The following is a 25,361-nucleotide window of genomic DNA, read 5'->3' on the forward strand; positions in this document are numbered from 1 at the left end:
AGTGGCTCGATATCTTCTCTGAAAGACCAGAACAGATGTTTTGAGACGAACATACTGCCTGCGTTCACAGTGTGCCCTGTAAGCTCTCTGGAGGACACTGGCTGCCTGATGCATCTGTTTGAGGTTTCGTCTGGATTTCATTCCACGATAAGCAGCCTGAAGTATGACCACTGACTTTCTGACCTCCTGATAATGTTTCACCTCAACGTCTCTCCGTCTCTGAGCTCTAAACCTCTGCTGTAAGACAGAGGCTGCCCAGCATTGTCTCTTGAAGGCAGATTGCTGTTTGTGCCTCTTGAAGTTGGCCTGAATGACAGTAGCTGCCCTGTGCATCTTGGCCATGTTGTTCCGCACACAATAACCTCTGAAAGCTGCCTGGAGAACAACTACAGAGCGTCTCATTGCCAGGAAGTTCTCTCTGTCTCTCCTCTGAAGAACATGAGCTCGATACTGTCTCTGGATGATAATGGCAGACAGTCGCATTCCCTGGAATTTGGCTTGCTCTTTGTGTTTCCTGAATACAGATTGGATCACAGTGGCGGCCTGATGGAAACGGCCAACTTCCTTTCTGACCTGCTGCCCTCTGTACGCTGCCTGGAGGACAACAGCAGCTCTACGCATTTTTTGGTATTTATGCATCTGCTCCTTTGCTGCTACAGTGGCTCGATATCTTCTCTGAACAATCAGGACAGAAGATTTGAGAGCTAGATACTGCCTGCGTTTGCAGTGGGCCCTGTAAGCTCTCTGGACAACAGTGGCAGCCTGATGCATCTGTTTGATGTTTCGTCTGGATTTCATTCCACGATACGCAGCCTGAAGCATGACCACTGATTTTCTGACCTCCTGATAATGTTTCACCTCAACGTCTCTCTGTCTCTGAGCTCTAAACCTCTGCTGTAAGACACAGGCTGCCCAGCATTGTCTCCTGAAGGCAGATTGCTGTTTGTGCCTCTTGAAGTTGGCCTGAATGACAGTAGCTGCCCTGTGCATCTTGGCCATGTTGTTCCGCACACAATAACCTCTGAAAGCTGCCTGGAGAACAACTACAGAGCGTCTCATTGCCAGGAAGTTCTCTCTGTCTTTCCTCTGAAGGACATGAGCTCGATACCATCTCTGGATGATAATGGCAGACAGTCGCATTCCCTGGAATTTGGCTTGCTCTCTGTGTTTCCTGAATACAGATTGGATCACAGTGGCGGCCTGATGATGACAAGCAACTTCCTTTCTGACCCGCTGCCCTCTGTACGCTGCCTGGAGGATGATGGCTGCTTTACGGATTTGTTCATATTGTTTCTTTTGTTTTTTTGCTGCAACATTTGCCCGATACCTGCGCTGAATGCTGAGCACAGAGGATTTTAAGGCAAAATAGTGCCTGCGTTCGCAGTGGGCCCTGTAAGCTCTCTGGATAACACTGGCAGAATGATGCCTTTGTTTGATGATTCGTCTGGATTTCAATCCACGGAAGGCAGCTTGTAAGACAACAGCAGCATTTCTCTTGGTTCTTAAAGCCTGCACTTCTGTTCTCATTTTTTTGGTAGCTCTATAACGGGCCTGTAATACACAGGAAGCCCAGCGGAGCTTTTTGTAGTTGGTTCTCTGCTGGTGCTTTCTGAAGTGAGACTGAATTGTTACAGCTGCCATATGCTCGATTCGCAGCCGCTTTCTAACTTCATATCCTCTGTAGGCTGCCTGCAGACAAATGACTGCGCTGCGCTTTGACAGATAGTCCAGACGGTCTTTTCTTGCCAGGATCACTGCTCTGTACCTCTGCTGACAGGCCAAAGCTGCTGCCTTGATAGCTAGGAACTGCTTCCTATCTCGGGTGGTCAGAAACATTCTCTGAATGAGTGTCGCGGCTCGGTGCATCTTTGCAATTTTTCTCCTGTCCTGGTGGCCACGGTATGCTGCCTGGATGACGACGGCTGCACATTTCATTCTTCTGTACCTCTGCATCTGTTGATCCATGAGCATTTTAGCCCGGTAGCGCTGCTGTATAATAATGGCAGAATGCTGGGTAGCAAGGTAAGCCAAACGCATTCTTCGCATCCTAACCTGAGCCTGGATTGTTCTGGCGGCATTGTGCCTTTTGTTTAGGTCGTTCCTGACTCTCAATCCCCGGAAGACAGCTTGTATCTTTATGGTGGCTTGCTTTAGTTTTCTGAATTCATTTTGCTGCTCTCTGCAGAGTAGAAGAGCTCTGTATCGGCTTTGGATGATAATGGCTGCACTTTGAAGGAAAAATACCGTTTCCTACAGAAAAACATCCTTACAAAAGACTGAATGACAGTCGCTGCCTGGTGCTTTTTCTTCAGCTCTGTCCTAACTGTCATGCCTCTGAATCCAGCTTGGAGAATAACACATGCTGCTTTCTTCTGTAGGTATGCTTTCCTCGTCTCCTTTCCAGCCACAAAGGCTCTGTAAGCATGTTGTATGACTGAAGCTGCTGCCTTCATGGATTTGTACTCTGTTTGTGCTCTGTGCTGACGATAGCAGGCCTGTATCAGTGTTGCACACCGATGCCACTGGTCTATCCTCTTCCTGTCAGCTCTGCCTCTCCAGTTAGCTTGTAAAGTGAGCGCAGCATTCCTAAGACCGTCATATTCATTCTTTGTCTTACGAGCCAAAACTGTGGCTCTGTACCTCTGCTGTATCACAGTTGCAGCTTTTCTCAAGACAAAGTAGCGCCTTCGGGCAGCGTATTTCCTAAAAGCTGCCTGGATTACTGTTGCTGCCTCGTGTCGTTTTTTCAGCGACTCTCGAGCCACTTTTCCCCGATAAGCTGCCTGTATGGCAACAGCCGCGTGTCTCATCCTCAGAAACACTTTCCTTTCCGTGTCTCTTGTCACAGAGGCCCTGAACCGGCGTTGGATTATGACTGCAGCGCATCTCATCTTCGCCACCTGTTTCCTGGCAGCAAGTCCTCTGAAGGCACTCTGGATGACAACAGCCGAGTGGTGCTGCAACTTCAACGTCCAAAAGCAGCGCCTCTGTGCACGGCCTCTGTACTGGGCTTGAATGACCACAGCACTCCTCTTGATCTTTCTGTATTCACAGAGACACGTGTGCATTCTGTACCAAGATTGAATTCTTACAGCAGCGGCAGATTTTTTTGCCATCTTGTTCTTGTACCATTCCTTAAATGCAGCTTGTATCACTTCAGCAGCACAATTTTCTTTGCGTGTTTTCTGAGCTTTCCATCTTCTGTAACCTTTCTGTATTTTCACCGCTGCAGTCCTAAGGCTGAGATAACGGTCCCGATCTCTTCTTGAAAGAGCCCATGCTCGTGAGTACTTCTGAATGACTGTTGCTGCCCAGTAGATTTTTCCATAAGAGGAGGCTGCCCTCCTCATTCGCCACTGTGCCTGGACAACAATGGTGTAATATCTGAGGCTTTGGTAATCCCTCATGGCCGAAAACATCCTCCACTGAGCCTGCATAGACCAGATAAAACCCATTATTCAATGAACAATTGCATATGGCAGCTTTATTATGCAGCAAATGTCCTTGCTGTAACAAAACTGACAAAGTGAAATTGCTTCAAAAAAAAAAAAAAGAAGCAAAATCATAAATGTTGACTCAAGAGCATGTAAATTCATGGCGTTAAATATCAGTGTGTCCTTGGCCAGACTCTTACAACTGGGATCTCTGAAGTAGGAAAAACTAAATCAGAACAACCAACACCTGAGAACACTGAAAAATACTGCAACATCTAATATGGATTGTTGTTGTTTTTTTCGGTCAAGTGTAGCTACATGTTCAGAAAGTCTAATCATGTTCAACTGGGGTCATTCCCACTTTGTTATCAGTCCTGTTTATCAGTAAATATGTGAACCTACCTGGATGACAGTTGCTGCTTCGTGTTGCACCGTCCGAAGCTGAGCCTCTTTTTTCAGCCTCAGCCTCTTGCGGGTTACATGACCCCTCCAGAATGACTGAATGATAACAGCAGCTTGACTCTGCCTCTTAGCTCTGCACTTTTGGAGAAACCTCCTTGCCACCACCTGAATTTTCACCGCAGCCATGTTTCTCTCCTGTATCCAGAGAAGAAAATGATATAAATTCATTATTATTTCTATTTTTTATTCTGTATCTCTTTTCTATAGAGAAGTGTCATCTTATATTTGAAGCTGGTTGGACAGTTAAACAAGAGCTGAAACTTATTAAAAAAAATCTGCAAAGACAGGGGAACTAGAGGTTTGTCATATTGTCACACTGATTTCAAACTGATGATTGATACACTGGTATTATTATTATTCTACTGATTACAGCCAATTAAGCTCTACGGTTTTTGCACCTGACTGACATTTTCAACAATTTGACATCGTGTTCGCTTGAGTCGATTTTTTCCTTTGCTCTACTAATGTCCATTTTATCACACTAAATATGTGTGAAAACAGAAATGCAACAAAGAAAAACAGACACAGCAAAACAGTAGCAGAGGAGAGTCTCAAAACAGAACAGAAGAGACTCTCACATTGAGCTAAACAGAAATGAGTGCACATAAATTAGGTAAATACAACAAATAAAATACTTTGTTTTTTAGAACATTGGCTGAATGCTGGTTTCAAAGGGAAGAACTCGCATGTACTAACGTGTACTACCATGCTGGACCATGTACACACTAATTACAACACACGCATAGGGAGTGTGACTTCATTCTCTGCAAAAGACTTTAGTATTTTTTTCCTTTTACATAGCAGATAGTTGTTTGCTGCTGTACTAATGCCATATTCATGCTCAAAAATCTAGCATATATCTTTAGAGCTTATTTGTAATATAAAATATAAAGAAAGAAAATGATTAATTCTAAATATTGTATCGTATTCATTTAACTTACCGACATTTAAGTGTGTCAGAGTCATTTTATCCAAATATTTTGTGTTGTTATGTTAAGTATCTCCACCATCAGTGACCAAAATTATTATACATGTATGCTGCATCAATAACATGTTCTGGAGAAAATAATCAAGAACAATCTAAAAATAAACAAGAAAAGCACTCAGTGGACAGTACTGGCTGTCCATTCCCCCATAAGGCATTGTCAGAAATGCAGCATTTGTTTATTAGTTATTGATGATCAGAAATCATGGCAACATAGAATGTGGTCATTTAATATAGATGTACCCACAAACAAAACGACGTTAAGCTGAGCACAGGCGTTTGTTATGCGTGTGTGTTATGTACAAATATCGAATTGGGCGACCTAAATATGTATCAGGTGGCGGGAATTGACTCAGAAACAACAACATAATTTAATCAAATGTTCCTTGTATGATTTGCGACAGATAAGTCCTGATAAGTCCGCAGCAGTTAATTTGCAGTATGATCGCAATCGTGATCATCAGCAGGCAGCTGACGGAGTGTTCACTTGCAGCAAAGGTGATGCGGTTATCTGCTGCTATCTTGCACTGATACAGAAATCTTTAACAAATCTGTAGATCCAGACTATAAGCCGCATCACTGCCATAATCTAATCAGTTGGTCTTTGTGTCATTCCTGACCTTCCCTCAAAATTCCATTCAAATCCGAAAGTCCGTTTTTGAGTGATGTTGTGCACAGACGGAATAATAGACAGCTGGATAAACGTATGCCAATCGTCTCATAACTCTGCCGTGTTCCTTGGCGGAGTAAAAATAATAAAGCGGCAAAACACCAGCAACTGACATAGATGTGGTTGTTCTCTTGTCCTGACCTCACCTGACCGTTTAATCCCAAAATTTTCCCTGTAAAATCGGTGCAGGCAGGAAGTAAAGAGGCCTAGTCATGTGACCACTGACATTAGTTACATGGCATTGATGCAATTTAAAGGAAACAACCTGTTCTTTGATTTTAAAACTTGCATTAGCAGTCCAAAGCCAAAACAACACTTTCAGGGAATAAAAATTAAAAGAAAAATGAGCGGCAACAATTGCTGCCAGTGGGATAAAACAGGTTCATGCTGCTGCTGTCCAGACATGAAGCTCAAGTACTCGGATAAATAAAAAGCATAGCACCAACCTTGTAGAGCTGTAGATCTTTCTTTAGTCTGTATTTCCTCCAGGCGCCCTGTATGACCCGAGCTGCTCTGGTTTCATTCCGTAGATCCAGCAGACGAGCACACAAGAAGGACAGGTAGGAGATCACAACCTGGAAACAAATCAATATGGTTAAAGCTGGAGGGCTTCACGCTGGTCTGGACTCTAGTTTTCGGACATGCTGGAAACTCTTTCTATATGTGTATTTTTGTTCCACGGTTAGTATTGACTTTTAAAATGAGAGGATTGTAATATTGCTTAAATCCAATAATTCTGATAATCAGGTTAGTAAAATGTCAACCATCTCTTTATTAGTCATGCTATAATGAACTGAATATCTTCAGGTTTGAAAAATTAGAACAGGTCTTGCTTTCACAGACAAAATTATCTGCAGATAAAGTGATAATGAAAAACAATTGTTGGTTGCAACCTTAACTACCTGAGAGAAACAAATGCCACGTTGATGTTCAACAAAAATCTACAAGCACTTTATGTAATTATAATAGCAATTTGGTAGATTTGTTGTGCTTAGACAGAGATCAGAGTGGAATGGAAAGCTACATTTCTGCTTTAGAACACGTATTTTATGGCCTTACATGGAATCAGGTATTACAAGCCTGGTGACAGGAACAGTAATGAGAGAAATCTGCATGTAAACATGTTTTTAATTACTTCTATCACCTGGTTTCTACACATAAGTGGAAAGAATGGAGAAAAGCTCCCGTCTTCAGCTCACCTTCTCGTTGGGAATGGTGTTGGACATGTCAGCTGGGTTGATCATGGCAGGAACTCCACCCAGGAAAGCCACAGCACTGTTGACCAGTTTGAAGTTGTTTTTCTCGTTGTCCAGGAGCTCTTTAAACTTCAGTGACGGAGAACCTAGCGATGATCACAGAATAACGTCATTACATGTCATTGCTGTCTGTTTCTACATTTTCAATCATCTCCTTGAAGCTAGAAAACACATTTAACTTCTGAGCCACAGCATGTCATTCACCTGTTCTCTAATATTAAGTCACTAAAGCAAAAAACAATGATGTTTTTTTGTATCAGCCAGCAAAAGTTCCAAAACATCTGTCTGGGTTGAAATGTGGCCCAGATTATAAAATAATATCAATGCTCTATCGGTAGAAGACTTTCCAGCTTAATAAATTCATTCAACAGGTGGATGTGCTGCTTTTTAAATCCCTGTTTTTTATTGTTTTCCACACTTTGATGTACTCAAAATGTCCATGTGAAGCACAAACATCCAGCTAACTGAACAGTAGTTGAAAAGATGCATCCAAACAGGCAGCTGCAGCACACAACTGACACGTACCGTTCAGGCCTGTCGGCATGGAGTCAAAGGAGCTGTCGGAGTCGCTGGCTGAGCAGCTGAGCTCCAGTCGGCCCCTCGGTGAGCACTCGACAGTCTGAGTGGTGCTGTGACTGACGGACGCCTCTGGCAGGAGGCTGGGGTGGTAGTGGTGGATAAGGTAGCAGAGGACGCGGCCATCCGAGAATGTCACGGTGAAGTTCTCCACCTGCTGAGACAGACGGCAGACTTCATTTACTGGATCCTTGAAGTTGGACTTTACGCTTCCCTGGGTTTTTCCTGAAAGGCTGTGAGGCTGTGCTTTCTACAGGATCCAGCAGCTGATTACAGGTTGGGCTGCAGCAGACAGGGTTAGCACTGGATTTCTTTAGAATTTAGAGCTGTACACTGTGTTTGGGCAATGTTGATCGTAAACATGTACAAATCAAAGCAGCGGCAACTCGTTGATGACTAATGGACCTGAGAGATGTGAATGTCGTCTTTAAATTCCAGTGCCCAGATATACACTACTAGTCAAAAGCTTGGAAACGCCTTCTCATTCAATGTTTTTTTTAATACTTTGTACATTGTAGACACATACAGAAGACATCAAAACTATAAAGCAAGATATATGGAATTATATAGCAAGCAAACAATTGGAAACGGATGGTCTCCACATGCATGGTTCCCACCCTGAAGCATGGAGGAGGAGGTGTGATGGTGTGGGGGAGCTTTGCCGCTGACACTAAACCAGCATGGCTACCACAGCATCCTTTAGCGACATGTCATCCCATCTAGTTTGCGTTTAGTTGGGCCATCATATGTTGTTCAACAGGACAATGACCCCAAACACACCTCCAGGCTGTGTAAGGGCTATTTGACCGAGAAGTAGAGTGATGGAGTGCTGCATCAGATGACCTGTCCTCCAGTCACCTGACCTAAACCCAATCCAGATGGTTTGGGATGAGATGGACCGCAGAGTGAAGGAAAAGTAGCCAACAAGTGCTCAGCATCTCTGTGAACTCCTTCAAGACTGTTGGATAACCATTTCAGGTGATGACCTCATGAGGCTCATCCAGAGAATGCCAAGAGTGTGCAAAGCTGACATCAAAGCATAGAGTGGCTATTTTGAAGAATCTAAAATATAAAACATGTTTTGACTTATTTCACATTTTTTGGTTTGCTACATAATTCCATCTGTGTTCATTCATAGCTATGATGCCTTCAGTGAGAATCTACAACGTAAATGGTCAAAATAATAAAGAAAACGCATTAAATGAGAAGGTGTGTCCAAAGTTTTGACTGGCAGAGTATGTGCAAAATATGTATCTGGACACATATTGTAATTCATTGCCAAATGTAAATGATGTGTATATCCTTGCTCCATAGCAATGTAGCTGCCTGTAGATATTTATTTTGATCATAACTCTTTTTGTTGAGGTTGGCATTTTAGCAGCCCAAGCAAATATCAGCATGCTCATCGGATATGTCAAACCTAATACTCAGGTTGTTTCTTTACTCTTCAAAGTGTTTCCATTTGAAATAAAGAGAAAGCCTTAACTGCTTATAGACAGATTGAAGAGAAAGCTTCCAGCAAAGACTCAACACTAAAGGCTAGAATAATCTAATAACGCAATAAAGTAGGTGGTCTTACTGCACAGAGCCAAACGAGACAGAATTTAATCAAAACCTATGGAATGCTGGAGCTTTACCTCCGAACGTGACAGTGTTTTTTTGGTCTGTGAGCCGAGAATAAAAATTTCCAGTGTGTCTCACCTTGAGGTTGTAGAAGTCACACACAGAGCGGACCCAGTCCATCAGCAGGGTAACCTTGGTGCTGCTGTGTTCGTACGGCCCCTTGGTCATTGCAGGACTCGGCTGAAGGCCCCGATCGGCCCTCAGAGACGCCAGGCTCCGTTTGGTTCTCAGGGTTCTCTTCAGGAAGCCGATCTCGTCTCTGAGCTGATCCTCGTCCAGAATTACCTCCACCTAAACGCATTTGTAGCACATCAATCACCTTGTTAAAAAGGCATTAAGATGTTTGTGAACTATTTGCCAGAGGGGGAAAAAATGTAATACACACATGAAATGCAAAGATGATTTTCCACAGGAGGCTCAGTGTCTTTTCTCTGTGTCCATCTACAATATCTCTGGAGTCAATAGTGACACCTAAACATAAGAACACAACTGTTAAATACATGCTACAAAAATAATGTTGGTTTGTGGCTGAGAAAAAATAATGTGAATATCAGTAGATTGATGCTGAACTGCAGATGTAATCAAGTGTGAAAACACAATAAATATGTAACACTTTAATTCTCAAATAGCTAATAAAAAAAACATCATTTTTTTGAGGGCAGCCATTCATTCAAATCTCCCAGTTTAGAAATTTATTCATTACCGCGTTCATCCTTGAGGTCGATTCCTTTGCTTCTGAGCACGTGCAGAGCGACGTCGACGTTGTGCACCTTCTGCAGGCGGCTGATGGCCGGCAGACGGAGCTTCGCTGATAAACTCCAGTCCTGGACGAGGAGCTCCATCACACGCCTGGAGACAAAGCATTTACACAAATATACATTTATCAGAAATTAACGTAGGACAGGAATCCATTTGCTTCTCTTTTTATTTTTTAAACCATAGAGTTTTGTACTCATTGCTTATCCGTTTGGTTGCTGATAGGATTTAGCAGAGCTGGTGTCCAAAGACAGCCATCCTAAATGAAGGGACTGTAATAATGCTTAAATCCAATAATTCTGATAATTGGTTTAATCAGTTTGGTATTTTTTAAACTAAAATGCTAAACGTTTCTTTTTTTAGTCACATTGGAATAAAATGAATATCTTCAGGTTTGAAAACATGCGGCTATGATCAGTATTTGTTACAATGATCCCACCGGAGGACCCACTTCTACATGACTGTCACATGTCCGTGTGTAAAAGCAGCTCTATCACCACATAGAATAATATCCACTGATGCAGCAATTCTTGAATTTTCATCCCTAGTAAATACTCAATCCAGTTATGTAGGGCTGCCCTCTAATAGTCAAACATTAGTTGATGAGGGAAGCCGTAGTCATCCAAGTTTTGATTTGGCTACTAGCAAGAAAAAAAGTCCTTGGTCAGAGGCAGCACGTATTTCATATTTAAAAATGATGACGTTTTAACTTACACAAAAAGTTCTCTGATTGCCTAACATTATATTACTTTATACCTGGAGGGAAACTCTGAAAGATGCAATTATATGCTGTCATAACTCCAATAATGTGTAACTTAGAACTATATCAGTGATGATTAAAATCATCATTTTCTTTTACATCTTTCTGCCAAAGATTTTCATGAAAGGGTTTGTGCACTGTCCACAGCTGTACACCCAAAAATTCACAACCACAGCAAGAAAGTTCAGCACGCAGACACCTGATGTAGTATAACAAGAGTTCATCCACACTCACGAAGCATAGTTGACCGTTTTCTGACGAGTTCATCATGTCTTTCTTTGAATTTTCAATTTAAAATGATGGCCTTTTACACCTAATCCTCCTAAAGCCAGGGAAATACCAGTGAGGAAGCTTGCCAATCTAAGAGTAACCCAGAGAATACTAATCTAATCACCGGAGAAGAGATCTTCAATCTTCCACCTTTCTGTGCAATAAAAGAGCAAACACGAAAAATGAACTTTTCAGAAACACACATATGAGACTAAACTATGATCAGAGTAATGAAGTTACACCGACAGGACAGACAAAGAGATCATCCTTCAGTGAAAATCCCACAGAGGAAATCCCTTGTCTGACAGTGTTCTGCTGCAGAGTCCTAAACACAGAATCCCTCTGAGCTGCTGGGACACCACCACACAGCCTAGAACGACCTCTGAGAGAAGAAGTATCCCTTCTGGGATCAGAGCGTCACATTAAAATTCATGACGTCTCACTCACACTAGACGGATGCCGCATTTCAAGTCAACTGCCAAATTCTTCACAGCGAAGTTGAACTCGTCCAGAGGCCTCTGGGCGTGGGAGACGGGTAACCCGAGGTAGCCCAGGTGCCGGGGGAGGATGCCCTCTCCGCTCAGGAAATCCCTCGAGAAGGCCAGCAGCAGGTCTTTACTCGCCTGGACAAGAAACAAGCAGCACACAGCATGGCAGAGGTTAATGCAACTCAAGATGACGTAGGAAACGTTGCAGGGGGTGTGAGATTTAATTGGAACTGTGTACTTCCCTGTATTTACAGATGCACTGTCTCATTCCAAAAAAAAAAAAGGAGTAAACAGACTCTTTATACATGCAGGGTTTTTTTCCATTTGAATAAACAAATCCACACATTTACATACAATACCATTTAAAAGTTTGGGGTCACATAGAAATGTCCTAATTCTTTCATTTTTGAACAAAAAGCTTTTTTTTTTTCAATGTAAACAACATTAAATTAATCAGAAATACAGTCTAGACATCGTTAATGTGGTAAATGACTATTCTAGCTGGAAATTACTGATTTTTAATGGAATATCTCCTTAGGGGTACAGAGGAACATTTCCAGCAACCATCACTCCTGTGTTCTAATGCTACATTGTGTTAGCTAATGGTGTTGAAAGGCTAATTGGTGATTAGAAAACCCTTGTGTAATTATGCTAGCACATGAATAAAAGTGTGAGTTTTTATGGTAAACGTGAAATTGCCTGGGTGACCCCAAACTTTTAAACGGTAGTCTGTTTTTCACATTTATATTAAAAAAAAAAAAGAACAATTTAACAACATTTATCTTAAAGTGCTGATTGGCTATTACTCAGCAGCAACAGGTGGGAAATTGCTCAAGGCCACAGAATGTCACCTACAGATTGAGGCAGCTACATCAGAGCTAAAGAAGTTCATTTTTAAATTAATGTTTTGGGATTTGAACTAGAATACCAATGCTCAGAAACATTTGGGTAGGTTTAAGCTGTTCTAACATCAAAATAGTAAGATTTAACTTTAGAATTTCGAATTAAGTAGGCGTCATATTAAAGGGTGGCTGATTTGGTTGAACTACTCCTGGTGCTTTTGCTTGGTTCTCGCTGCTGAGTTCAAGCCGTCAATCAGTATTCCTACTAGTGGACCCATCTGGGCACAGCTTGTTGAGGATTAACTAGTCAACCATGGCATTTTCTAAAAGCAGGTAGGTGATGTTAAACATTTGCTTGTGCTCCCATCTGTGACATACTACATTTGTGTGTAATTATAACCGGAGAAACAGAAATGACTGCTAAAACAAACCAACATACAGGTAGATGACAGCGGCTGTGATGTAAGATCAGCGAGTGATGAAAGCTTCCCCCAGTCAGTTTGTGTGACTGTCAGTATGTGCACGAACCAGCCTGGAGCTAAAACACACACCTCTGAAAGCACCTTAATTCCACTTTTGTGATGTTAGGTATTAGTGATAAGATATGGTCTCAGCTCCTAGTTTACTCAAGAGGTAGATGATGGAAGGAAATAAACTGTCTTATGGCACTTCAGATATTTATATCATTACACTAATGCAGATTGAAACTGTTTCTGTGCTTTAAGATGGAGTTATGGTCTGTCCAGGGTGGACGTTGGATTGTCCCTAACAGCAGGTGTCTGCGTCGGCTGTCATCCATCACTTGACAACCTGACACCCACACCGACCCGTGAGCGTGTGGAGAGGACCTCAGCATTGTGCTTCTCTTTCTAGCTCTCTTTTTTTCATTTGCTATTCAACCATTTCTGGCACTTTTAAAGCATGCAACCTAATGCAATCCCATCAGTGTCTCCATGGACAAATGAGCTACAACTACCTTTATCCCCCGTTTTAAAACACTACAACTTCTCAGCCAAATCGACCACAGACACATTTTCGTTCCGACTTAAGAACCGGTTCTGACAGACCATAAATCAGCCCTTCGTTGTTAACTGAACCGGCACCTGTCACAAGGAAAATAGGTGTACTTTCTGAAACCAATTTCTTCATTTATCTACATTTCTAAGCTTTAAAACATTATTATTACTATTATTAAAAAAAGATGTCTAATTTTCCTCTTAGGGTTTTTACAAAAACATTAAAGATCAGACATCTGGAGAAAACACACTAATACAAAGAAGAACATCACTACGAAAGCTATTATATGTTGTAATTTTAACAATGTTATAAATGGACTTACATGATGTGACTGAACCTTTATCCTTTAATCAGACTGTGACGTACACAAGGTGGGCTAAATTAGGCTCTCGGTTGTTTCACTATTTGTTTCATGTTCTAGATCCAATTTATCCAAACTATAATTTCAAGCCTGTATTCCATATTTTTAAGCTATGTCTTCCACTTTTAGTTTTGATTTTCATGTTTTTAAATGTTTTTTACAAGAATTGTGAACAATGGCAAACAAATTAAACAAAGAGCAAAGAAAGCGGATACTAGAGCAGTACTGGAAATGTGAAAATGCCAAACAGATGCACATATCACGGCAAAGAGCCTTTAACACTCCCCCACCTTCACGTCAGGCAATTTATCACATAAAGTAAATTTGAAAACACAGGTTCGGTGGTTGATTTACAGAAATCCTACCTAGTAAGTGTAAGCCTACTTTTGGCTCACCCTGTGCATTAGTTTGTTATGGATTGAATGCTTGCTGTTGACAAATGGAGAGGATGTCCACTAATTGTAAGGTTGGTGTTCAATCCCCAGTCCCTCCGCATGCTGAAGTGACCTCGGGTGAGACATTGAGCCCCAGGTTGCTCCTGGTGGCAGGTTAGTGCCTTGCATGGCCACTCTGCTGCCATTAGTATGTGAGTGTGTGTGTGAACGGGTGAATGAGAAACATTGCGAAGCATTTTGTAGAAGTGCTGAGGTGAAAAGGCGCTATATAAATGCAAACCATTTACCAAATGCAGACCCACCTTGAACTCTCCATCCACACAGAACAGACAGGGGTCGTGTTCAATCAGTCTGGACTCTTTGGCTTTGTCCAGGAAACACACCAGCAAGAGCAGCTTCTTGAGAGTGAAGCGAGACAGCGCCTCCTCATGGCCTGACCGAGGAAAGTTCACACAAGTAAGTCTAAAAATGTGCTCAATACAGGCAATTTTTTTGATAAAATTTAAAAAAAAAAATTTTGTAATACAAAATTATAGTGTTATTTGACAAAAACAGGTCTTGATCAAGAAGGTAGGCGCTGTCCAATAGAGGCCTTTGATGCTTGTGCTTATATGCTCAAAGAGGGAAACCATCAGAATCAGTCTCTTTAATTTTTTATACACTTAATTATTTTTAAGTCTATAATAAAAGTAGATCTTGGGTAGATCGGGTATTGTTATAACATTCAGTTAGCTGATCAAAGTCAATTGCAAAAATTTTCGATTTGTTTTAGAAAAAAAAAATCTCCTCTTTCGTGCTAGTTTCTCACAGGTAAAAATTTGCTATTCCATATCATTGTGAATTGAATATTTCTGGGTTTTGGAAAGTTAATCTGACATAAGGAGACATTTAAAGTCATCACTTCATCCTCTGTGAAACAGGGTAAGACCATTTAAGCACTCCCTGGCATTTAATACACTAAACTGTTGATAACAAAATAATCTTTAGATGAACTGATAATGACAATAATCATAAGCTGCCGCTCCAAATTTCAGACAGCTCTAAATATTGCAGTATAATATAAATGCACTGCACTTTCTAAAGATTTTTTTGGCATCAGAAACTTCAGTGTAGAATGACAAGATGTCAGGCAATTTAATTAAACTTCTGCTCATACCATAGCTGCTAATTTTCAATCATGAAGTGTTTCTGTCTGCTTATGATAAGGACAGCAAAGGATGCTTATGTTCTCACTCGAGTGGGAAATACAAAACACAAGCTGGGCTGATACCACAAATGGTACACTTTTAATTACTTTGAATATAAACAGACAAAAAGTAGCTCCCAAACAAAGTCTCCACCACAGAAGATCGCAGAGATTTCTGCAGCTTCAACACCGACACGGCACACTCTGTAATTACCGTCTTTGTAAAGGTGAGGCACTCTGGGGTGTCTGAACTCAGCGGCGATGTCTGGGTTCCAGAGCAGCCGCTGGAGGATGAACATAGCCAGACCCAAAGCATCGCTGTTGCTCTCCAGCGAGATCAGCTCACCGAAGATAGTCTGAGGAGGAGTAAGATTGTGATGTGAGAAAACTAACAGTGTTTGAAAGTAGGACGGAAATGATTCCTCAAGCTATTCAAGTAATTCGATTACTAAATTCTCTGAATTGAGGCTTTAATCCACTACATACTAGAGCCCAGGTCACTAACTGAAGGACTTTGATTCGAGTCTGGACCCAGACTTCATCCTATAAGGACCTGGACCAATAATCAGTAAAATATAAGGAGAGTTTAAATTCAAAAGGATGCTTCTATTTTAACCGGCACATCTTTTCTAGAGTTTATGGCATTTATCCGATCAGAGGCCGAACTATGAAACACTTCAACACAGTCAGACTTTCTTTGTGAGTAGGCAAAACCTAAAACCTCGATCAGAGTAACAGGTATAAAGGTGGTTTTCAACTTTCTATGTTAACTCAGACTTTCTGCTTCAAACTCATCCACACAAACAGGAGCATTTAACGATCATTTGGCTCGTTTTCTGCACCAAAAGGAAACAATTACAAACAGGTTCTTTCAATGGAGAACAATGAGGAAAATAAAAATTTATGAAGATAAAAAGCTGCAACTGGAAATTATATAAGAAGGGAATTCTGGCAGAAAACTGTTAAACGTGCATAACGTATTTATTTTACTGATCAATGCAGCTGATTATTGAAAACACATGGCTGAACAATACAACTACCAAACATGACGTTGTGTTGAAGTGCATGCAGGTCTGACACCGTCTCATAATGAAGGAAATCACTTTAATTTGTGGCCAAATCAAAGTGAAAGTAATGTTACTGATAGAATATTCTCTGTAATAAACAGATCAGTTTTCTTATTTGTATTCTATCAGCTGCAGTAGCAGCAGTTTAAACAGACCAAACAAAAAAGCATGTTTACGTGATTTCTGCATCAACAACTAAATACATGTCAGGTTCCCATGTCTTTGAGTTTAGTTGAATATGTACAATACACCTGTACTATATGCTATATGTACAATAAACGGCAGATGTCCGCCTGTGTTCCACCAGGACGGTTATTTCTGTTTCACAGCGCACTCACTTCCATTTTTGATGCTGTAACGTGCATGCCAACCGCAGAATCCAATTACTCGATTAATCACCAGAATAATCGAGAGAATACTCAAACAGTAAAATAATTGATAACTGCAACCCTATTTGAAAGGCAATTGTTGTCAAGCAGAAGAAGACGGTGGTCTATCAGAATACCTCGAGGCCGATCCGCAGCCACAGCGGGTTGTATGAAAGCAGCCAGCTGAGGACTTTTTTGCGTTCACCTGAAAGAAGATGAAAAACAAGAAAATGATGTTACTTTCAGGTTTATTTATAGGAACTTTAGAGAACAGAAAAACCCCTCATTGGTAGGTTTCGTACCGATGTCCTTCCAAAGGTGGCGGTCTTTCCTGACAAGCAGCCGTCTGGCCTCCACCTCCAGCTCCAGCCTCTGAATAGCTTTGACCATGGCTTCAGATGTGAACAACTGGCAGGCAGAACGACGGAGGCGGTTTAGCTTCCGCCTGGCCGTGTAGGTGCTGAAAGACATCTCCTCTTTGGTGGGAGCTTTAGGCACACTGAAGTTGTCATCGCTGCCCATGGCAAGAGACACGGCACTCACTGCACAAAACACGCATGAAAGAGGTCAAGTTTTAGGTGCTGCTGTAGCGATTCTTGTACTTAAGTTCAGCGATGAGTGAAAGCTCAGTGTGTGTGTTACCTGTAGTGACTTCAGTGTTCACTTTAAAGTCATCTGGGGTGAGAACGTAGTTGAGCCACCATGTGAATCCCCTCTCCTGCTTCTCAATCCATCTCTCATCATAGAACATGTTCTTGGCGGCAAACGGCATGGGGTGTCTCGGTAAAGCTGAAAGAACAGAGCAGAGGCAGAAAACAAAGAAAGGCAAACTTAAGTAAAACACCTTTCCACGCATCACAAAAGCTCATTTTACAGTGTCCTGCAGTCAGCTACCTGTTTGAGCCGGCTTAATAAACGTCAGCTTCGACTGCGCTACAGCGACTACTTTTGCCGTCTTCACAGATGGAGCAGCAGATGTTTTCCGAGATGCAGCACCTGTGAGCAACAGAAAAAAAGTCATTTCGATATTTAACACAAATCCTGTCAGTAAACTGTCAAAAACACAATATTAGCAGCAGTATCTACATCTTACAGACGCTACAGCTGGAAGGCTAACCTTTTCTTTCTGTGCTTTATTAAAATGCGAGTCAAACTCCATTAAGACACATTAAAACTTGCTCCATGACACATTTACACCACAGGAACTATGCATGAATGTGTACCTCGTGAGATGGCTTTGGAGCTTGGTTGTTTAGCCTGAGCAGGAACTGAAGACTTTGTAGTCTTTTGAGAAGATGTGGTCATTGAGCCTGCTGGGCCTGGGGAAAAAAAAAAAAAAAAAAAAAGTTCAAGAGTTGAAACTCACTCTCATTAATTAATAGGCAATTTTAATTTACATCCACCTCCTGCAGTGAGCCTTAATATCCAGAATGTAACACTCTATAGCCATCAAATGTAGCTTGTGGATACAAACTAAATGGTCAGACTTACATTCCTGGGAGAGATCTAAATCACATAATGCATACGAGTCAAAATCTGCTAAGGAGTAATAATGTGCAACAAATCATCTAGAAATTCAAATTCTTTCACTGATTAATCAAAGGACATTTTATTACACTTTGATGATTGCCTTAACAATAGAAACATATGAAAAGATAGTAAACTGGGCACGTTTTTGACATATGGCCTATCAAGTTTCCAAAATTACACTTATGTATGTTACTTTTTGACGGAAAAATGTTAACTTTTTTTTCCGTCAAAAAGTAACATACATAAGCGTAATTTATATAAGACTGAACAGTAAATTAATTTTAAATCAAAATCACAATTTGACACAATTCAATTGGAAAATCCCAAAGGCAGCAGTAAAAACTTAGGGTCCTGTTTGATGATTGTTTTATTAATGAGAGCCTGAATTAGGATTGCAATTTCATTTAATTTGAAAATTTGTCAATTGTTTCTAAAATTAATCAATCAGTAGTTGGTCCATAAAACGTCACAAAACGGTGAAAAGTGCAGGTCAGTGTTTCCCAAAGACCAAGATGACATCCAAAAAAGTCTTGTTTTGTCCACAACCCAAATAATACTCAGTTTAGTCATAGAGCAAGAAAGAAACCTGAAAATATTCTCATTTGAGAAGCTGCAAACAAAAGATTTCGCCAATTTCCCTTTAAAAATGTACTCAAACCATCCGTAATAGCAGACAATGAATTAATAGTTAACGAGTAATTGATTCATTGTTGCAGTTCTAGTTTGGAGCATGAAGTGCTGCCTGATTCCTGTGATTTTTGTGGCTCTCTAAGTGAACCTGACCTGGGTTTTCAGCAGGACACTGGAGCTGAGGTGACATTCCAATATAAACTAGAGCAAAACAAAAGAGGAGCAACACTTTCTGGTTGACATCGAAGATCATGAGGCTACAAATTAAGTGCAGCTGCTGTTGGACCCCAGTGCCAACATTTTAAATTGGAACATCCCATGTCAGTTTGTCGTCAATGTGTCTGCCCAGGTGTCTGTGCAAGAGAACCCAGACTATGCAGCGCTCGATTTAGACGGTCGCCAGGTCGCCGCGAGCGCCGGGAATGATAGGAGGTTGATGACATCATACAAAGTGGCTGCCTCCATGAAGAAAACATGATACGCGACCCGGCGACCGTCTAAATCGAGCGCTGCTATGCTCTGGTTTGATGGCTTGGGAGTTGAACACTATCTCTTCTGTTTTCTTAGTGTTCAATGTGAGGAAGTGTTTTGTCGCATCACCGGACAAAGTTGCGAATCCCGTGTTTGTATACAGCTGTGTCTAATATGTGCTCTAATGCAGCGGTCCCCAAACACTGGGCTGTACAGAAAAAAATGAAAACATATTTTATTTTAGATCCTGCAGTCTACACAATGTTTTATTTTGAAAAATGACTAGATCGTCTTCCCGTCACTACATGCCTTAAATAAAGCGGTCATTCTAAACCCTGTCAAAATTAATAAAAAACATCTCCGGGGAAATTCTTTGAAAAGAGGGAGACAAAAATAAGTAAGAAGTTAAAAAATATTTAGAAATAAAAAGTAATTTTATTAATTTAGGACCTTTATTTATCAATCAAAAAAAACCCTGATTAGGATTTGTTGTGTACATGATGACTGAAACCAGTCCGTGGTGGAAAAATGGTTGGAGACCGATGCTCTATAGAGACCCACGATAGCGTCGTCCTCACAAAACTTAAGCACGTTCCTGTAGCAGCGCAACTAGTATCGACGTAGGCCTTAAAGGTAAAAGAGCAAAATTAGAGTGTCATAAATGTGCTGTTTTCCCTTTAAGTTTAAGAATACTGCATTTAACACTGCTGTGTTGTCTGCAGAATTAACAACAGCAGAACAACAGAGAATAAGAGAAAAACCTCACAAAATCAGCTTTTAAAAAGCACACCATCTTATTACCAGTGCTTTTAATAGAGATTCTAAAGCAAACTGGGGCAGTTTATGACTTCTGGTATAATAGGTCGCCAAATGACAAAAAAATTAAAGAGACTGAAGACACTTACGAGGCACATTAAGATGTAACATTAACATTTTACACATTGAGCTCTCAGCATCTTGGGCACAACTAGCTGAAACAGTTAGTGCTCACTCCAATTTATTGAACTTTGTTGAAGTGAGTTGTAACGTTACAGCCTTCATGAAGAATATGCTCACCTGCTGTTCTCTGCCGCTGTGATACACCTCTCTTCTCCTGCACTGGTCTCGAGGGCTCGGTTCTTCTGGTCACCACCCTGCTCCTTTTGACTGGCTCAGTTTTCCCAGCATCCTCAGTCTTGTAATCACTTCTCAAATACTCCTCACTCTTCCTCTTCTTGCTCTTTCCCACCACATGAATAGGAAACAATTCTTCCTGAATGGAAGGAGGGGGTAAAACTGTTGGGGACTGTTTGTACAGACCAGAGTTTGACAAGTGGAGAGGAGAGGATGAGCCCACAGGTGATGGAGACGTGAGGGTAAAAGCGATGGGAGTCGGATCTGAAGCAGGCAGAGAAGCGAGGGAGAAGGAGAAGCGAGAAGGAGCGATGAGTGGAGGGGAGGAGACGGGGAAGGTGATGGGAGCGGGCGAGGCGTCGGGCCTCGGAGATGGGCTGGAGGAGGTAAACTCTGAGGCTCGATGGCCGTCATCACACAGTGTGGCTGCTCCGTCCGGCTCTATCACAGGGAGGGTTGGAGTGTCTCGTCCAGACTCACACTGACTGCTGCCATCAGACAGCTCAAGTGTCTTCTCTAAGAGCCGTCGCCGTGATTTCTTGATTTTCCTTCCACTCGAACAGTTTGCCTCCACTGGTGCTTTGCTCTTGGTCACCGTGGCGGAGCAGAACGAGGCCTTTTTTACATTTTCTTTGGCCTTATCGGTCTCTGAAATAACGACCTCATTCACAACAACCTTTTTGCTGACAAAGAAAGTCAGTCTTGGCTCGTTTGGCTTGCACAGCTCCGGGCTACCATGTTTTGATTTGAGGACATTTGTGTGAGGTCCGTTGCTTTGCTTGTCGCTCAGGGATTCCAGCGAATCTGAAAATTCACAGCTCAAATTAGCATCTCGGGGACTGGTGTTAAAGGAGATCAGATCAGAGCCAATGACCACCAGCGCATCCTTCAAAGACAGACCCGAGGCTTTGCATGATTCGTCGTAAACATGAGGAGCAGCGGGAAGTGGGCTCTCTGGATGAATATGAGGCATCAGCTTCTTAAACCTCTCTGGTGTCCCGATAGGTGATAGCGTTCTGTTAAGCATCTTAGTGAGCTCTTTGTTGTCAGGTTTTCCTACCAGGTTGTCTGAACAAGCAGACATGTTTTCAGAGTCCATCAGCTTTGCCGTCGGGACAAGCAGGACGAGGGGAGAGCTCTTCTGACAGATATTCTCCTGGTCTGACGACACCAGAGGCTGCTGCCTTTGGTTGAGATTTAGGGCCTTGACTTCCTCTGATGTCAGGCAGCAATCATCACTGGGGCTGTGCTTGGTAAGCGACCTCTCTCTGACAACCTTTTCCTCGTTAAGCGAAGCCAGTGGGCTGCGCGGTTTGTCCCGTTTGTACTGTGGCTTTCGGGACACTTGGAATGTTTTATTGGCTGCCATCTTCAGTGGGGATTCGGTTTTCTTTCTGTTCGGTGCAGCCACCTTTTCCCCCTCTCTTTTGCTTTTGATTGTATCCCATAAGCTCTTCTGAAACACAAAAGATCAAAAGTAGAAGTTGCAAATGCCACATCAAATACAACGCAGCTCCTTGAGTTGTCATTCAGACACAATCAGACTTCTTCTTGAACTTGTGCCAGGTTTAACTAAGTACAAATCGCACTACATATTCTTTCAATTCGGTCTAGATCTGACTGTCAGAATAATGAGTATGCCAGTTATATTCTTAATTCACAACCAATTTCATAGAGCCCAAGCATATGATATCAAACATCCTGTTTTGTGTAGTTTAAAGTTGAGAAAAGGAAAATCAAGACAACTACTCATTCCAGAAGCTTAAACTAGCTGTGAACAATTATTTGACTTCAAATCAGAATTGCAATTTAAATAATGGAGTAAGGAAACTACAAATGTCATTTAGGATGTACTTGGTGTCACCATTAAATTATACTAATATTGTAATTCAGTTGAGTTTCATTTGAGCAGATGGAAACTTTCTGTTGTTGTTTATAGCTATTGATCAGTGCACGCGTAGTTCTTGCATGTACACCGTGGTTCAGCTGGCATAAGCCTAGTCTTTAACAGCCACACCTCATACATGTCAGGCCCAGGGTTTAAACTGCCTTATCGGTGGTTTCAGAAATCCACACTGTCCTCCTTGTGAGACAGTCACGCTTGTGATGCTCCACTTGAAATCTGACAGTCAATATTTAACTGACGCGTGACATATCGCAAATGGAATCACATCTGTCCAGACAAACTCACAGTTGGCCTCTAAACTGTCAGATCTACTTCAAATAAGATAATTTTACTACTATGAAAAGGCTTCAGTTAATATTTGATCATCCAAGTGCCAAGTAATATTCTGTCAATCAACGAATAAATAAAACTCTCAGCAGTAGTACCAGATATTTACCTTTTTCCTTTTCGGAGCCTCTGCTCTTCCCAGCACAACAGCCTGGTGCTTGAGGATCCCATTAGCATTGAAGATGATGAGCTCTCTGATCCCACCTTCTTCTGTTGGAGTCCAGCTCACTGTCAAACTGAATGAGCCCTCAGGCTGCAGACACAAAGCACATGGTGCCATCAGGACAAATTCACCAATGTTGACTGATGTGTTTGTGCAAATAGACGTAACAAGAGTATATATTAACGTGGGCAAAACTACCAGACATGGCAGCAGCTGTCTGTAGGGCAACTATTACAACGCTGTTTCAGCTCTGCAGCGTATTTTACAATCACGTATCACCCAGGCTGATGGGTTGGTTCATTATTTCTACAATATACATAAATAGCACCGCGGGTAATTAACAGTTAGCTAGCTAACACATACCTGGATCGTGAACGTATTGTGGTCCACAGAAAAGCCTTTACTAGACGGGATCTTTTCAACAGTAACCTCCGCATCTCCGTCCACTGTGGGGTTCTCTATCCGCAGAACAACCGACCTGGAGGTGCCCAACTTTACTGTCCCGAAGGTCAGAAAAGGAGCCTTTGAAAACTGGATCAAACTCAAAACGGGAACATCATTCTCCTTGTTCGAGTCGTGTCTCCTCACTGGACTGAAGTCCATGCGTCCTCTTCGTGCTGAACTTACCGTTTCAGCCATTTTACATTAAATTCGCAGTCTGTTCCTTAGCTACGTGCCATATTGTTCGCGCAAGTCGTTTAAAATACCTCTCTATCCGTATGAACAGGTTACTCACTGCTGATAACAGTCGGCTAACAAACGTTAAACATGCTTCCTTCAACAACACACTGAAAGGCGACCTGGTTTGAAATTCGGTGGTGCTGCGTAATCAGCCAATGATAAGCGAGACATGCCTACGTCATGCCCAATGAGAAAACAGAACACATCCAATCCGTATGAATACACAACTGTCGACCAATCAGCGCTCGATTACGTTTTTAAACTGCCATAATCCCCGCCCACATCCTGAGACACTGGAAAAACTAAGATGTATCACTCTGTGAATTTTGTCACACCCAGAGAAATCATTTATATCGAACAAATTTTATCTTGCATGGAATTAATTCTGAGAATAACAGCTGCCGAAGAGTAGACCGCATGAGGTTAACGTCTTTGCTGTAAAGTGGCCCACAATTTCAAACTTGAGTCATGTATCAATATATATGTACGATCTTTGATTCAATGTCAAAGCTATTGCTCACTCGAGTTTAATTGAAATTCCCATGAATGTCTTCAACTTATTTTGTTCCTGAACTGATCTTTTAATTATCTCATATCAGTACACGCATAACCATAGAATCACGGGAGTGAAGTATGTTTGTTGAGGCCCGAAGGAACCCATCCGGCAGACAGCTCGCCGTGATCGTATAGTGGTTAGTACTCTGCGTTGTGGCCGCAGCAACCCCGGTTCGAATCCGGGTCACGGCAGTATTTTAAACATTCTCCCATGAATTTGCAATGGCACAATCTTCTCCGACGAAATGTCTTGCAGGAGATTGCTAACCTGAAAACAAAATTGAAAAAAAGAATGTAAGGGAAGAATATGTGCGGACTGCAGCTTTTACTTTCTCATAACACTAATATCGAGTCCTGATAATACCACAGTGTACGAGCAAGCACATTCAGCACACGAGTCACTAGAAATTTCCTAGTAAATGGTAGGTTCCTGATATAACCAGCTGAGGGCAGCCTTGCTTAGGAGTTAAGTATAGCTTATATTCAAGATTCACATGTCACATGGCCATACATTATGTACAGTTAAATGCACAATGACTGTCCCTCAAGACTTTGCGATAACATTAAGTCATTATAAAAGATCATTCTTTTTTTTTAAATGAAAAACAAAACAATCAGAATCCGAAATGTTCTATTGATTCCTGAAGGGAAAATACTTACTTTACTGTTGCTTCTATTGAAAGTCTTACAATTTTAGGGAGTAGAAAAAATACAAGACAAACATAGGTAGACAAATGTCCTAAAAATCTCAACATAAAGAGTGAAATATAAGCACAAAATTAAAAAAAAAAGTACTAGGACAATAAATAAAAAGAAAATAAGTCACAATGTCATAATAATGAGGTAGAGATTTCAATATGAGTCCTATTCTTCTTGTTGTGTTACAGTTAACCTCAAAATATTATATTTTATAGATTTTAAAGTGATCTGAGCATTGAGTAGTCAGGAGCCAAGGATCCAGTTTCCATTTTTTTTCCTGAAAATGTTGGCTTGTCATTATAGAGTGTACAGAGAAAACACAGCTTTGGAGAAGCTGTCACAGTGACACAATGAAAGAGCAGGTGGGGGCAGTAGCACAGCGTGAACTGTTTTCTTGAACAGAGCTGGGAAGAAAAAGAAGAAACACAAACAGAACAACAACAAATACCACAGTACTTTGCTGAGTTTGCACTTGTGTAAAATTCTAAAAAGAACTTGGATCTGTTGCAAAGCCATAATTTCTCCTGCTGGGTTAACGCAGTCTGCTCGCAGTAAACAATGTGTTCAAATGGCAGAAAGCCATCTTGTAAACAGAGATGGTTTACTGTTTCTTCTTCTGTTGCTGATTTGTTCAGGTGCCCAGGAGGAGGAGAGTTTTGCGCTGGTTCATTGTTTTAATATGGATGGAGGTAAAGTACCTCCAGAAATAAATTGAAACACTGTAATCGTATAGAGGTAGTCTGGGGTGTTCTGTGATGATTCACGGGATG

At 41.5% G+C, this 25,361-nt stretch overlaps 1 protein-coding gene and 1 non-coding gene across 2 annotated transcripts; one reads left to right on the forward strand and one right to left on the reverse strand.

The window, feature by feature from the left end:
- Positions 1–2,048: 2,048 nt before the first annotated feature.
- Positions 2,049–23,439, reverse strand: aspm (assembly factor for spindle microtubules). Its single transcript, XM_051947279.1, has 19 exons — positions 23,020–23,439; positions 22,603–22,746; positions 20,204–21,716; positions 17,740–17,835; positions 17,411–17,512; positions 17,159–17,305; positions 16,819–17,058; positions 16,654–16,721; positions 15,296–15,437; positions 14,198–14,328; positions 11,240–11,415; positions 9,710–9,855; positions 9,392–9,477; positions 9,085–9,297; positions 7,333–7,540; positions 6,751–6,893; positions 5,998–6,126; positions 3,837–4,031; positions 2,049–3,431 (listed from the first exon to the last, which is right to left on the reverse strand). The coding sequence occupies exons 1-19, from the start codon at positions 23,293–23,295 to the stop codon at positions 2,151–2,153; spliced, it is 5,436 nt and encodes a 1,811-aa protein (XP_051803239.1). The 5' UTR covers positions 23,296–23,439; the 3' UTR covers positions 2,049–2,150.
- Positions 23,440–24,012: 573 nt separating this feature from the next.
- trnah-gug (transfer RNA histidin (anticodon GUG)) lies at positions 24,013–24,084 on the forward strand. Its single transcript has one exon. It is a non-coding gene; the product is annotated as a tRNA-His (tRNA).
- Positions 24,085–25,361: the final 1,277 nt, after the last annotated feature.

This window comes from Acanthochromis polyacanthus, chromosome 4, assembly GCF_021347895.1.
Source record: "Acanthochromis polyacanthus isolate Apoly-LR-REF ecotype Palm Island chromosome 4, KAUST_Apoly_ChrSc, whole genome shotgun sequence".
Taxonomy (NCBI): domain Eukaryota; kingdom Metazoa; phylum Chordata; class Actinopteri; family Pomacentridae; genus Acanthochromis; species Acanthochromis polyacanthus.

Coding starts and splice junctions, on each gene's coding strand:
- aspm (XM_051947279.1), bottom strand. CDS start 23,295: ATGGCTGAAACGGTAAGTTCAGCACGAAGAGGACGCATGGACTTCAGT. Junction 17,513..17,739: donor CTCCAAAGCCATCTCACGAG/GTACACATTCAT, acceptor TGTTGCTCACAG/GTGCTGCATCTCGGAAAACA. Junction 14,329..15,295: donor GCCTCACCTTTACAAAGACG/GTAATTACAGAG, acceptor TTCCTCGGTCAG/GCCATGAGGAGGCGCTGTCT.